At 40.2% G+C, this 15,664-nt stretch overlaps 1 protein-coding gene across 1 annotated transcript in view; it reads left to right on the top strand.

Moving 5' to 3' along the window:
• The window catches only part of LOC140193014 (dynein axonemal heavy chain 6-like), a gene marked incomplete at its 3' end in the record, with an annotated part of 382,778 nt that overhangs the window by 13,572 nt on the left and 353,542 nt on the right, over positions 1-15,664 (top strand). Inside the window, exons 3-5 of the mRNA XM_072250467.1 lie at positions 6,493-6,656; positions 10,975-11,145; positions 14,907-15,019. Of these exons, the coding sequence (XP_072106568.1) occupies positions 6,493-6,656; positions 10,975-11,145; positions 14,907-15,019 (448 nt within the window). The remainder of the gene's footprint in view (positions 1-6,492; positions 6,657-10,974; positions 11,146-14,906; positions 15,020-15,664) is intronic.

The following is a 15,664-nucleotide window of genomic DNA, read 5'->3' as shown; positions in this document are numbered from 1 at the left end:
GCACTAAACAATATTGGGCTTCAAGTTCATAATCCCTGAAATTGGTGAAAAAGGCATATGGCATGCTTGCCTTCATAGTTCAGGGCACAGAATATAAAAGTTGGGACGTTATGTTGTAACTTTACAAAACACTGGTTAGGTTACACTTGGAGTATTGTGTACAGTTCTGGACACAATATATAGTTGTGCTGGAGAGAGTGAGAGGACATTCAGAAATTTGCCTGGATTGGAGTTATGGAGAGATATTGGATGGACAGTGTATGCTTTCCCTGGAGTTAAAAAGGTCAAAGTTTGATCTGATAAAGGTATGGAAAATTATGAGAGACATAGATAGGATAGATGGTCAGAATATTTTCCCCATGTTCAGGGTATGAAAACTGAGAGGGCATAGGTTTAACATAAAAGGTGTGTAAAGTGGGTTTAGCAGAAAGTTTAGTTACATACAAAATGGTTGATACTTGGAACTTACTGTCATAGGAGGTGGTGGAATGAGATACAATCACTAACTTTAGAAGATAGGCACTTGGAAGTGCAAAACATAGGATATGGACCTAATTCATGCAAATGGGATTGGTGTAGGTGAAAAAAAGTTTGGCATAAATGTGATAAATCAAAGTGCCCATTTCCATGTTGCAAATTACATACTTCCTTCCAAATTGGATATTAACCTGATTTGGAAATATTTCACTGTGCCATCATTGTTTCTGATAAAAACCATGGAGTGACCTATCCAAGAGTACCTAGATTGCACACACTCAGAAAAGCAGCTTTCCACCCTTTCTCAAAAGGATTGGCATTAAATGCTGACCTTGCAGTGATTCCCATCTTCCAGGTATTAATTTCTAGAAAGATTGGCTCAGTTGATATGAGCTGCTTCTAGCGTGCCCACGTTTGCTCAATTTATACAGGAGGCTGGATGTGGAATAAAGGCATCTTCCCAGTAGGGCTGCAACAGAATGGGAGATTGGCCAGGTATATTCTCCCCACAAAAGCAGATCAAAACCAGTTTGCCCAATTACCATTCCATTAGTCAACATTCAATCATCTGTTTCTTAATCAATACTGCTATCAAGTGTCACTCACCAGAAACCTCCTCAGCTGAACCATTGGCCTTTAGGTCTTGTGACAACTTTGACCTAAACAGGTAGAGGAGCATTAAATTCTGCATGTCAGTTGAAGGTATTTGGTCTTCCCATGAACTCAGTGGGAATCATAGGGAAAACACTGTTGATTGGAGTCATACCTTGTACAGCGATAGATATTTGTGGTTGTTGAAGTTCAAATATACTTATGCCCAGGAGTTCTTCATGCTGCACTCTGGCACAATAATCTTTAGCTGCTTCGTCAATGACTTCCTTGAAATTCACTACCCAACAGTGCCCTCCCTAGAAGCACTGCTGGAATTCAAGAAAATGCTTCAGCATGATTTTTCTAAGGATAATTAGAGATAGACAATTAACACACATTTCATAAATGAAAAAAGTCTTGGTCTTATATTAATAACACAGATTATAATAGCATTGAAAGTGCTGTGATAGAGCTTTCACCCTCTCCCACTTTGCTGGGCACACACACACACACACACACACACACACACACACCCCCCTGGGATAAGATCCCCCTCCCAAAAAATTCAGTGTATGACTTTCATAATTTTATTCACTTCTATTAAATATCTCCCAGGTTTCTTTTGTACCAAAGGAAACAATCCTACCCATGGAATGTGCAAGTGTAATTTTGTTTTTAAGAACCAAGTGTACCACATCATATGATCAGGATACTTAACAGATTCTGATGTTTTGAGATAGGCTGTTTTCAGTGAAGAATATTCTGATGTTGGTTCCGTCTAGCTTGAGTGATTGTACCTGCAACAATTCTAAAGCAGATCATAGGCATGACAGAAGGCTATCTGGTTTCTTATAGCTCAAAATTTCCAGCCATGGCAATGTTCTTGTATATTTCTTTCACACCCTCTCCGGTGTGGTCACATTTTTCTTGCATGGAATATTCTAGTTGAGGCCTATCAATGATTTATACAATTATGTTTCGGGTTTAAATGAGTAAAGCCAAGTATCCTGTTACCTTCAAGGGTTTCTAAACAGACAACCTCAGAGCCCTTCTTGTTCTCTACACTTCAGTTTCCTGTCATTTATTGCATGTTCCATTATCTATTCCCACCCTCTTGATGAACAATCTTCATATTATGGAATAGTTATGGCATGGAAATAGGCCACTCCAGCTGTGTAAGAGTGATCCATCTAGTTCCACTCTCTTACCCTCCCTCCAATAGACTTTCAAATTAGATTCTTGTAGTCATAGGGCTATACAGTATGTAAAACTGGTTCTTCAGCTCAATTTAACCATGCCGCCCAATGGTAAATTGGTAACTAAATGGATTATTATTATCACATTTACTGAGGTACTGTAAAAAGTGAAGAGGCATAGGAGCCTGAAGGTGCACACTCAATGCTTTAGGAAAAGCTTCTTCATTTCTGCCATTGGACTTCTGAACGGTCCATGAACCCATGAACACTACTTGGCTATTCTTCTTTTGCACTATTTAGCTGTATTTGATAAGGGACTTTATTTTGAACTTTTACTTAACTTACTGTAATTTTTTTTATGTCTTGCACTGTACTACTGCCACAGAACAATAAATTTCAAAACATTTGTCTGTGATAATAAACCTGATTCTGACTTTGTTTGCATGCCACCCATGCAGGTAATTTCATTACATGAGTGATTTGAGGTAGTGCAAGGGAAAACATAACAGAATTTAAAATAAAATGTTATAGTTACAAAGAAAGCATAGGTACAAAGGCCTGGACAGTAGGTGTAAAGCTATGACATATCCACTCTAGAAATTATTTCATTGTCAATAGGAAATATGGTATTGCACCTGCAGAGGAAATAAGAGGTGTAAAGCTATTGTGAAGTTAAGAGTCCATTTAATTATGCTAGCTGACCATTCACTAATCTTTTAACTATGGAATAGAAGCTGTCCTTGATCTGGTGGTATGTGCTTTCAGGCTTTTGTATCTTCTGCCTAATGGGAGGTGGAGAAGAGAGAATGTCTAAGATAGTTGGGATCTTTGATTATGTTAGCCCCATCGGATTATGCAGGCTAATCCTATTTGCCCGCATTTGATCTATATTCTGCCAAATTAATGTAATTAGAAATGTCCAAGTTTCTTAAAAATGTCATAATCATACCTGTCTCTTCTAATTCCTCTGGTATCTCATTCCAAAAATGTACACCCTCCTTGTGAAAATGTTGACCCTCGGTAAATCTTTACCTCACATGTTAATCCTATGTCCTCTAGATTTGAACTACCCTACCCTAGGTAAAAGGTTGGTTACTTAACTTACCTATGCTTCTCATGATTTTATAAACCTCTATAAACATCCTATACCCCAAGGTAGAAAGTCTTAGCCTAGATAAATCAAACCGTCCAGTCCTGGTAACATTCTCCTAATTTTTTTTTACCTTTTCTAGTTAAATAACATTCTTCCCATAGGAGGATGACCAGAACTCCAAAAGTGGCCTTTCCTTTCAGTTACTTAACCAGCTTGCTTTTGAACTCTACAGCTGGGTCTGTTCCCACTATCGCTGCAGAGCAGTCCAGACCCTCATTTCCCACTGTGTAAAAAAAATATTTCCTCATGTCACTTTTGCTTCTTTTACCAGTCATCTTCATCCTATAGAATTTACTATGTGAAGCATTTTGATTCATCTGATCAAGTCCTCTTTTTGTGACCTTACAACAGTAATCACTCTGCCAGTTTTAGTTTCATTTACAAACATTTTATTTAAGTCTAAATTATTACTCTACTGGTGGAAAGGAGGACTCCCCTCCCTTTGACGTTTTGTGGCTCTCTCATTCTCCTCGATCATTATCCTTTGACTCCTCCCTCAGTTGGTTTTTAGTTTGTCATTTTGCTCTGGGTCCTGCAGGCTTCCTGTTTGTTAGTTAAGGCTTTGTAAGATGCAGTTAGGTGCAGGAGTGCCAAATAAACTACACTAGTTCATGAACTCTTTGTTCCCTTAAAAATTTCAATTGTTAGTCATACATGTCTCAACAAATCCATACTGAATGCCTTTATTTCTCAATGATTTAAATTCTCTCTTTGATTTTTTTGCAAAATTTTCCATGATGAATTTAATATGACAATCCTGCAACTCTCAACTGCTTCATATTGATGTATTAATATTGAGGTACAGTGTAAACATGATCACTGCTCTCTGGTATAGCTCATCTTCTCTTTCACTCCTTTATTTTGTATGTTTTTTATGTAGTACAGAAAATGTATTTACTTTGCAGGTGCAATACCATATTAACTATTGACAATGAAATAATTTCTGGAGTGATGTATTGCTTTAACCATGATCCTAATTCTGATACCATCTTAAGCAACACACACAAATTGCTGGAGAACTCAGCAGGCCTGGTATTATCTGTAGAGAGGAATAAACAGTTGACATTTCAGGCTGAGACTGAAAGGACTGTTTGGCCCCTGAATGGTAGTGGGGGAGGAAGTGTAGGGGCAGAGGAGAGACTCAGTGTAGATTGGGGGACTGCTTTGAGAACACCTTTACTCTTGAACTGCTGCAAAAGGCACAATCTCCTGATGAGGCCAAACACAGACTGGAGGAGCAACACATCATATTGTCATGGTCCGGTCCATGAAGTCTGTATTCTGGTTCACGGTCCGGTCCGTGGACTCCGGACTCCGGGTCTTCCAGCTGTCCCTTGATTGAGTTAATCATAAGCATCTGATTCCCACCTTAGGGCTTGGAATATAAGTAGCTTTGGGGTTGAGTGTGGGCTGCTGGTTTGTTTTGTCAAGATCTCCTGGGAGTAACTTGCTGGTGGAAGGTTAAAGTAGCTACTTGCCATCTTTAGGCTGTGTTGGGGAATCATCCCCTCATGGATCCTTGCTGTCAGTAGTTGGAGCTGTCTTTATGGTATGAATTTGGCTGTTTCCTGGGCCAGTTGAGTGACTGCCAGCCACTCTGAGCTTGGTAGGGATCTGGCTGTTTCTGTAGCCAGCTGAGGTTGCTGGCCAAACTGAGACTTGGAGCTACTCTGAAGCAGAGATGGAACTGTCTGTTGTTGTTTGGTGTTTGTTTCTTCTCTGTGGGGGTAAGTCAGATTTTGCTGTTGCCCTGTGGGGGAGGGGGGGTCCTGTCTTGTCTTGTCCTTGCCTCTGTGGGGTAAGTCAGGCTGTTTTGCTATTGCCTTGTGGGGGGGGGGGGGTGGTCATGTCTTGTCTTGTCCTTGCCTCTGTGGGGTAAGTCAGGCTATCATGCTGTTGCCCTGCAGGGGGTCTTGTCTTGTCCTTGTCTCTGTTGGGTAAATCTGGCTGTTCTGCTGTTATCCAACAGGTGGATATGTCCCACCTTGGTGTGGAGAGGTTGAGTCCTGGCTTGTCTAAGTATAAGTCCTGGCTCTGTTTATGTACTGTCCTGTCTCATGTTGGTGTGGTGTTAATGATGAGTCCTGGCTTTTCAAAGGACAAGTCCTGGCTCTATGTTGATGTTTAGTTCCCAGTTGGTGTCTTAGCTACAGCCTCCAAGTTATCAGCCTCTGCATTTCAAGATGAAGATCCTGCAGCCAAGCTCCAAGAACCCAAGCTTTGAGCATCCCGCAGCCAAGCCCAAGACCCTGGCCTCGAGCAAATACCCCAGCCTGTCTCCAAGCTCAGGTCTCTAGACCCCAGCTACGTCCTGTCCTGAAACCATGTCATATCCTTGCCTGGTTCTGGGGCCTGAGCCTGAGGCGAGACCCAGGTTCTGGGTCCTTGTCCAGTCTTGGGCTTGGAGTCCAAGCCTTGTCTCCTAGTCCATGGTTTCTAGTCCTGGTCCCACTTTCCCTAGCCCTAATCTGTGTTCTTGTCCCTGCTCCTGGTCTGAATCCTGTCATGTCTCCACTCTAGTCAAGTCCTGTTCCTTGTACTTCAGTGTCTGTGTCTTGCAGTTGGGTCTGTTCCCAGGACCCCATTGTGACACATTCTTTTTTGGTAGTATCCAATTTGATGGTATGAATATTGATCTCTCCAATTTCTAGTAATTTCTTTCCCTCCCTTTTCCATTCTCCACTCTGGTTACCTTCTTACTCCTTCTCTTCTCCTCACCTTTTGATTATCCTCCTCTTCCCCTATCTTCCATGGTCCACTGTCCTCTCATCAGATTCATTCTTCAGCCCTGTATCTCTTTCACTTTTTGCATCCCCTACTCACATACCTTCCCCCTTTTTCCCCATCTACCTCCCTTCCTGCTCATCAAACAGTTTATACTCCCCCCCCCCCCCCCTCCCCATATTTTTATTCTGGTTTCTTAGCCCATTCTTTCCACTACTGATGAAAGATGTTAGCCCAAAATGTTGACTGTTTATTCCCCACCATAGATGCTGTCTAACCTAGTGAGACCTTGCAGCATTTTGTGTGCATTGTTCAAGACTTTCAACATCAGCAGAATCTTTTGTGTTTCAGATACCATCTTGATTTCATCAGAACCAGAGGATAATTTTGAGGATGGGGCCATGCACCACATCCTAAGATTACGAAGTTCACTTGGCTGGGAGACAGTATTGCCAAATGATGGACCAAGTCTCAAAATCCGTACTGCTCAGTTTTTGACAATAAATCAGCTACAGGTACAACCCAAAAGAATTTTGATTTAACTCTGTTTTCAAAGACCCCTTTTGGAAGACAAATGAAGGCACATTCAGATTTTACAATAAAAAAAAAAGTTGACTCAGAATTTGATGGCTAGTTTGATACAAGACATGTTTAGTACGCTGGATGAACTCAGCAGGTCGTGCAGCATCAGTTAGAAATGATGAGTCGACATTCGGACCAGAACCCTTCATCAGGGTTCCGGCCTGAAATGTTGACTCATCGTTTCTAACTGATGCTGCAGGACCTGCTGAGTTCATCCAGTGTACTGAAAGTGTTTCTGTTTTGATCACCGCATCTGCAGATTATTTTGTGTTTTTGATACAAGACATGGTCAGTCAAACACAAAATCAGTCAGTCAGCTGTGATGTCTGAAGATCAATGGGACACAATGATTAATGGAACCTTTGATCTGATGGTCAGCTAAGTGCAAGATCTGGAGGAGCAATGCCTTGTATTCTGTCAGGCTAGACTACCCAATGACATGAATATTGAGTTTTCTAATTTTTGATGACTTTTTTTATTTCTATTTCTTCTCACCTCTCTCCATTACCCCCATCTCCTTCTAAATGTCCAGTCCTCCAATTTTGTCCTTCTTTCCACCCTCCCTTCCTTCAACCTGTCTTCACCCATCTTCCCCTCTTTCCTCCTGGCTCCATCTATCCACTTTACTCCAGGGTTTCCCTTGTCCCCACTCCTCATTTGGTTCAACTGGTCACTTCTACCCTAATGGTTCCCATTTTCACCTTATTTAATCCTCTCATCCTCTCTATATTGGCTATCTCACCTCTCTACTCTGTCTCGATGTAGGATTTTGAGCCAAAATGTAAATAATTTCTTTTCTCTTGTAGATACTCTGATTTGCTAAGTTCCTCCTCGAAGTTTATTGCATCAAATTCCAGCATTTGCAGTCTTTTGTGTCTGCAAGATCTGATGGTCAGTTAGGTACAAAACCCAACAATAATGTTCTGGACATGTATATAGTAGTGGCATCATCGCTGCATATTACATTGGTATGATGTATAGTAATTATGAAGGGCGATGTTCTAGTTTGCTTCAGTTGGTTGCACTTGCTTTTATCTTATAGCACTTTGGCCAGTGTGCTGACCTTTAATCCAACAGCAACACTTGTAAAGCTGATAGAACTCTGATTTCCTAAAGCTACATGTTGATCTCTTTCATCTAACTACCTACCTACTGGATTCAATGCTGTGGTAGTCTCAGATGAAAATAAGTACACAGAAGACCAGGCAGTTTGATGAGCCATTAAAAGGACTGCATCACCATGGCAACTGATATTTCCAGAAATAAACTTCACTGATTATACTCTAATGTTTAGGGGCAGGGAGATATACTGGGAAGATGGCTATTGTGCGAGAGCTATGCAACTGTGAAAGACCACACCAACCTGAGCATTCAACCAGTGTACAAAAAAACAAGTTGTGCAAATACAAAAAGAAAGAAATAGTAACAAAGAAATAAACAATAAATATTGAGATCATGAGATGGAGACCTTGAAAGTGAGTCCAAAGGTTGTGGGAACGTTTCAATGATGGGGCAAGTGAAGTTGAGTGAAATTATCCCCTTTGGTTCAGAAGCCTGATGGTTGAGGGGCAATAACTGTTCCTGAACCTTTTATTGTTAGTCCTGAGGCTTCTGTACCTTCTTTCTGATGGCAGCAGTGAAAAGCAAGCATATCCTGTGTGGTGGGGATCCTTATTGATGCTGCTTTTCTGTCTGTGTTTTCTGTAGATGTGCTCAATGGTGGAGAGGGCTTTACCTGTGATGGATTGGGTTATTTCCACTACTTTTTGTAGGATTTTCCATTCAAGGACTTTAATGTTTCCATATCAGGCTGTGATGCAGTCAATCAATATACTCTCCATGACACATTTATAGAAGTTTGTCAAAGTTTTAGATGTCATGCCAAATCTTCGCAAACTCCTAAGGAAGTAGAGGCACTGCCGTGCTTTCTTCAGAATTGCACTTGTGTGCTGGGCCCAGGACGGGTCCTCTGAGATAATACCACCGAGGAATTTAAAGTTGTTGACCTTCTCCACCTTTGATCTTCTGATGAGGACTGGCTCATGAATTTCTGGTTTCCTTCTCCTGAGGTCAATAATCAGCTCCTTAGTCTAGCTGACAATGAGGAAGAGGTTATTATGGCACCACTCAGCCAGATTTTCATTCTCCCTCCTATATCAGAGTTATACAGCACAGTACAGGCCATTATTTACCTATCTATAATACATCTATAATAATCCCACATTTAGCCATTTGATCCATAGCCTACAATGCCTTGGCAATTAAAGTGCTTATATGGAATCTTCTCAAGTGCTTCTGCCACTCATTTAGGTAGTGTATACCCAGATTCCAATCACACCGAGTGAAAATTCTTCCTCAGATTCTCTTTAAGCCTCTTCATCCTTACTCTAAATCTAAGCCTTCTAGTTTTAGATGCCTCTGTTATGGGGAAGAAATTCCTCCATCTGCCCTGCCTAATTTTGTTTACCTCTGTCAGGTTCTCCCTCAGTCTCCTCTGCTCCGAGGAAAACAATCCAGCCTATCTACTCCTTCTGTAAAGTTCCATCTTCGAGAGTTCAGCCTTCGAGGTTCTGCTCTTTAATGAATGAGCTAGCTCACAAAATTTACATTGCAGGACCTAATTTCCTCTTTTTACCCATGTACTAGCATAACCTTTTTAGAAGGTCCTGCAGTTGCTCAGAGATGCCCAGGTACCTGTGAATTTCCTTTATGACCACAAATACCTGTCTGCTCCTGTTGCAACTGAGTCTCCTATCTCTCACTCTTTCCCTCCTCCTGTGCAGCAGAGACAGCCGTGATGCTACAAATTTGGCGGCTGCTACTTTTCCTTGAGAGGCTATTTCCCCTCTCACCCCTATCAGTATCCTCAACAGTTTACCTGTTTGAGAGAAGGATGGCCACAGGGAACCCCCACACTACCTGCTGCTTCACCTAGTGGTCACCTTACATATTTCTAATCGTAGGATGACTAGCCCACTAAACATGTGTTTCACAATATCTGCACCATCTGCTCTATATTGAATCCATTTGCAACTCTAGCTGAGCAATAATATGCACAGAACTTCACCGAGACTGGTCAACTTGAGTTACAACAAGAAACTGGATGGTTTAAAACAGTTTTCCTTGGAACAAAGGAGACTTTATGGAGGCTTATAAAACCATGAGAGGCTTGGAGAAGGTGAATGGTCTCAGCCTTTATCTCAAAGTAGTGGAATATAAAACTAGAGGTTCAAAGTGAGAGAGAAAAGATCTAAAGGGGCAAGGTCTTTCCATTCAGTAGGTGATGGGAGTATGGAACAAGCTCCCAGAGAAAGTGGTAGAGGCAGGTACAATTACAACACTTGGAAGACATTTCAATAGGTACATTGATAGTAAAGGTTTAGAGAGATACAGACAAAACACAAAAAATGGAAATAGTGCAGGTAGGCAATTTAGTTAGCAATGTCAAGTTGGACCAAAGGGCCAGTTTCTTCCTGTATCTCTTTGATTCACCAGGGACTTACCAATTACCCATTTCACCACTTCACCAAAGCCTACACTCTGAGTCCTCTGCGCTCCAGAACCGACTGATTTTTTTTTTTTTTTTTTTTTGAGGGGAAACATGCTATGCATTCTCTGCCTAGCTTCCTAACACTCAGAATGCAAGAGATCAGACAGCTGAAATTCACTGGCCTCAATTGAAAAGGTTATATTTAAAAAAAAAAAATGGGGCACTCTTATGGTACTTTCTTTCTTGGAACTGCAAACTCCAGCTAAAATCTTCTGGCCCCCAGGAATTAAGTGGGGAAAAAAATACTAGTTTTGTCTCCTAAAATGGAGGAGACAAAATTAAAATTTAAAAAAAATTAATGTTCATCCCTTAACTGAACCCCATGCTCTGGGTAGACTGTACTTGGAAACCACTAATTTTTAAAAAGATCACTTTGTCAATCTCAACAGGAGCAAACTTGATCTTAGCTTTAATATTGTTGGATTTTATGTTGCCACTTTGTGTCCAGCCCACTTCCCATTTTTTCACTGGTGTGGTGTATGGAGTAGTTACTTTAAAAGAGAAAAGATTTGATGTTTCAGATTGGGCCTTTCTATCAAAATTGCATTTTTCATGGGATATAAGGTGATAAGTTATGTGGTGAGTTGACTCAAGTGCTGCAACAGTATGCAGAGTGGTCTAATTAGTGGAGCTTTGACCTGTAACATTTTTTCCTTCATTCACGCACAGTACTGCATAACACAATGACTTTTATTTCCCAGGTGGATGTCATGACACCAAAGGAAGACACTGGTGATTTTGTGTACTGTCTCTCAAGGACTCTGAATGACCCAAGAGCTCGCTATGATCCTTACAATCTACAAGTTGTTTCTGCAAAAACAGCCAAATCCTATAAAACATACTGGACAATTAGTGCATCCCATGTTTCCAAGGTAACAGAAATGTCTGGTCTTTCAGAAGTCATACAGCTCAGTTAAACATTAATGTTCTTTACTATTTGTATACTCTCATCTTTCTAAATGTAACATTGCTGCAGATTACATGTTCAGGGCAATGTTCAAGGCCCAAAAGTTTAGAATTATACATGAAGACAGTCTTCAGTTCCACTTGCAAATTTTCAAGTAATGAAGTTGTTCTTGTCTGCATGCAGCAGGATCTAAACAACATTCATATAGGCACTGATAATTGGCAGGCAGCATTTGAACTACCAAAGAAAATCTCACCATAGTGTCATAGAAGCACAGAATCATACAGCACAAACACCTTTGGCCCACCTTGTACAGTATATACTGACTGTGATGCCTATCTGTGCTAATTCCATGGGCCTCTATTTGGCCTATATCCCTCTACTCTTTTCCTGTCTAACTACCTATCAAAATGCTTTTTAAACACCATTGTATTTGTCTCTACTACCTCCCCCAGATGCTCATTCTGATAACCACCAACCTGTGTGCAATAAACTTACCTCTTGCCTTTGAATTTCTCACCTCACACCTTAAACCTATTCTAGATTCTCTAACCTGAGAAAAAGACATTATCCTATCTGTGTCCCTTCAGATTTAATAAATCCATATAAGGTCACCTCTCAACTTCCTTCATTTTGGTGAGAATAAATTAAATGCAACCAGTCTCTCTTCCTTCCAGAACTGTGTACAATACTCTAAGTAGAGGGATATAGACCAAATAGAGGCCAATGGAATTGGCACAGATAGGCATCACAGTCAATATACTCAGTACAAGGTGGGCCATAAGTTTCTGTGCTGTATGATTCTGTGTTTCTATGACACTATGGTGAGATTTTCTTTGGTAGTTCAAATGCTGCCTGCCAATCATCAGTGCCTATGTAAATGTTGTTTAGATCCTGCTGCATGCAGACAAGAACAGCTTCATTACTTGACAGTTTGCAAGTGAAACTGAAGACTGTCTTCATGTCTAATTCTAAACTTTAGGGCCTCGAACATTGCCCTGAATATCCAATCAATGTTTTGTACAGTTGTAAAATAATGAACTAACTCTTATACTCAATTCATTGGCCTTTTAAAAATTGTACCCTATCTACCTGCATTGTCACTTTTAGGGAATTATGGACTTGCGCTCCAAGATTTCAATGTTTATATAATAATAAAAAAAAACTGCTTCTAAGTTCGTCATTTGCTCAGTATGTCTTGCTGCGATTGACTTCATAAAGTACATTATTTTGCATGTCTAGATTAATTCCATTTTCCACCACTCTGCCCAATTTTCCAGTTGATCAATATACTGTATCTGTCAACAACCTAATTTGCTACGTATGACTCAATCAATTTTCATGCTCTGCAAACTTGCTCATCAGACCACTATATTCTCATCAGAGATGCAAAGGATTTGGCAAATGCAGGAAATCTTGAGCAATGTACACAAAATGCTGAGGGAACTCAGCAGGTTAGGCAGCATCTATGAAAGGGAATAAGAAGTCAATGAAGGGTCTTGGCCTAAAATGTTTCACTTCCCTCATAGCTGCTAGCTTAGTTCCTCCATTTTTATCTGTATTCCTCTACATTCTTGTTACATAGTATGTATATGCTACAAAGCAGTATCCCTGCAGTATACCACTTGTTATAAACTTCCAGTCAGAAAATAAAACCATCCATTATTACTCTTTGCTGTCTATCACCAGGCCAACAATGGATCCGGTTTGTCAACATGACTCAATTCTCCTTTATTAAACATTTTTTATTTGGACAGATCTCAGTAGGGATAATTCCTAGCACCTTATACTCAGAACACATGAAAGCAGTGTCAGGAAGGACTGCAATGCTTCAGTGAAGAGAGCTGCCAGAATGGATTTTTCTATAAGTGTAGTGTGTTTGACAAAATGATGCTGTGGCTAGTAGAGCTGCTGGCTCACACCTCCAGTGGCCTGATTTCAATGTACATGTGGAATTTGAATGGTCCAGCAATTCCCACACCACATAAATTAACAAAACAGTATTGTTTAGAGAAGAATTGTGAGATATTGGAGAGTTAAGATTGTTAGATGGTAGATATGCACTGTGTGGAGAAGGGAAGGTGTAGGTCTAATAGGACATCTCTTGTCAAACACTGGCATAGGCATTATCAGCTGAATCAGTCCCTCCTGTGCTGTTTGATTCTAGACACGGAAACTGCACTCAATTCAGAGCTGATTCATAGGTAACTGAAAAGCAAATGATAGATCAGTGTAGGGCAGTGCTCCTGTCATGATGTTCTTCCTGAAGCATTAGCCTTTTATTCAGAAATTGGCACAGGAGATCATTCAAATAGGCAAGCCTATGATAGTCCTATTAGAGCAATCCTTTCAGCCCATTTCCTCAATCCCTCACTGGCTCCCTGTAAATTATTCTCTCAAGTACATATCCAAACTCTTGCTATTTTATTCACTACACCCTTACACCCATATATTCCTCTCCATAACTGTTGCCAGAATAGAAAAATATCCTCACAAACCCTTTGAATCTTTGTTCAAAATTTTATCTTTTGAGTTGAATCATTTGATAATCTTTCCTCTATTTACCTATCCAAACCAGTAGTGAAGTTTTACTCCTTTGTAAATCTCCCCTCAAATTTCTTTGGCATACCAAATCACCTCAGATTCCTAACGAAATATAGCTGCTGTTGTGCTTTCTTAGTAATTTCATCAATATGTTGGGCCCAGGTTAGATTTTCAAAGACATTGACATGCAGGAACTTGAAAATACTCACCCTTTCCACAGCTGATCCCTTGATGAGGATTGATGTGTGTTTCTTTGACTTCTCCTTCCTGAAGTCCACATCAATTCCTTTGTCTTACTGAAATTGTGTGCAAAGTTATTGTTGTGATGCCACTCAACTAGTGGTATCTACCTCACTCCTGTACGCCCTCGCATTATCACCTGAAGTTTTGCCAACAATAGTTGTGTTATCGGCAAATTTATAGATGCTGTTTGAGCTGTGCCTAGCCACACAGTCATAGATGCAGAGAGGAGAGCAGGGGACTAGGAACGCATCCTTGAGGTGTACTGGTGTTGAGTGTCAGCAAGGAGGAGATATTATTTCCAATCTGCACTGACTATGGTTGCCCAATAAAGATTACCTGGAATGATTGGTGCTTATTCCTTTAACTGTCCTCTGATATGGGTTAGAAAATTATTGAGTTCAAGGGCATTTGGGCAACAAATGTTATTCTTTAAATAAATGAAAAGCATTTCGAACAGCTCTGAATGCTGAACTTTGTTCCATCCCTGAAATAGCTTCAGTTATGATTACAGCCTTATTAGAGTCAAAAAGTCTTGGAACAATACAGTTCAGAAACAGAGCCTTCATCCCAACAATTCCATGCCAACCATGTTGCCCACCAATCTAGTCCCAATTTCCTGCTTTTGGCACACATCCATCTAAGCCCTGCCTCTCTATGTACCTATTCAAGTGCTTCTTAATGATACAATTGTACCTGTCTCAACCACCTCCGGCAGCTCATTCCATATTCTCACCACCCTCCAGTTGAAAAAGTTACTTCTCAGCTCCCTTTTTAAATCTTTTTTCGCTCATCCTAAATCTATGACCCTATTTTTGGACTCCCTACTTGAGGAAGACTGTTATCATTTGCCTTATTCATGCTCCTCATAATTCTAAACTCTTCTACCAAGTTGCCTTTCATTCTCATACATCTAACTTTCCGTGATGATTTGATTTGCAGGTCACCTCTATAACTGAAAACGATGGAATAGAAACCATTTCAGTATTGGATTGGTTGCTGGAACGATATCTTTTTTACAAGATTCATCAACTGCCTGTCTTTGTGAAGTTCAGGTAGTATGTCACAGAATTAATCTAAATTGTTGATATAAAGTTGAAGGCTGTGATCTAAACATAACTGTTTTCTAAACAGGGCTCTGTATAACTGAATAATATCTTCCATCCCTTCGTGTTCTAATTGTAAAATATCAGTTTTATTCACTTGTAATGAAGACAGCGCTTAACAATCCACATAAATGGGTGTGGTAAGAAAGCTTGGAAGATACATTTGATTATTAGCTGAGGCAGACAATACTAGATTTGGAAGGTTAAACTAGGACTATAGGAAACAATAGTTTACCTACAGCTCAAGAACTCTGAATCTCTGTCACTACATTCTAGAAAACAAACGTCATGACATTAGAGAAGGTGCAGAAGAGATCTATAGGAATATTGCCAGGAGTAGAAAATTTCAGGTAAGGTTGGCTGCACTGGAATATTTTTATCTCGGAAGAATTGCACTTGAGAAGAGATCTGAGATATATAAAATAATGAGGCTGAGAAAGAGCAGATAGTGTTCAATAACCTGATCTAAAGAAATCAGTATAAGAAAGGAGGAGAGCTGAGAAGAATTTATTCTTCTTTTAGAGAGTGATTGAGGACTGGAGCAGTGAAAGATTGAAAGCTATTGTTCATACTTGAAGTCAAAGCATTTGTCAC

This window comes from Mobula birostris, unplaced genomic scaffold, assembly GCF_030028105.1.
Source record: "Mobula birostris isolate sMobBir1 unplaced genomic scaffold, sMobBir1.hap1 scaffold_348, whole genome shotgun sequence".
NCBI lineage: Eukaryota > Metazoa > Chordata > Chondrichthyes > Myliobatiformes > Myliobatidae > Mobula > Mobula birostris.
The sequence above is the reverse complement of the archived record's forward strand: the minus strand, read 5'-3'. Positions and strand labels throughout refer to the sequence as shown.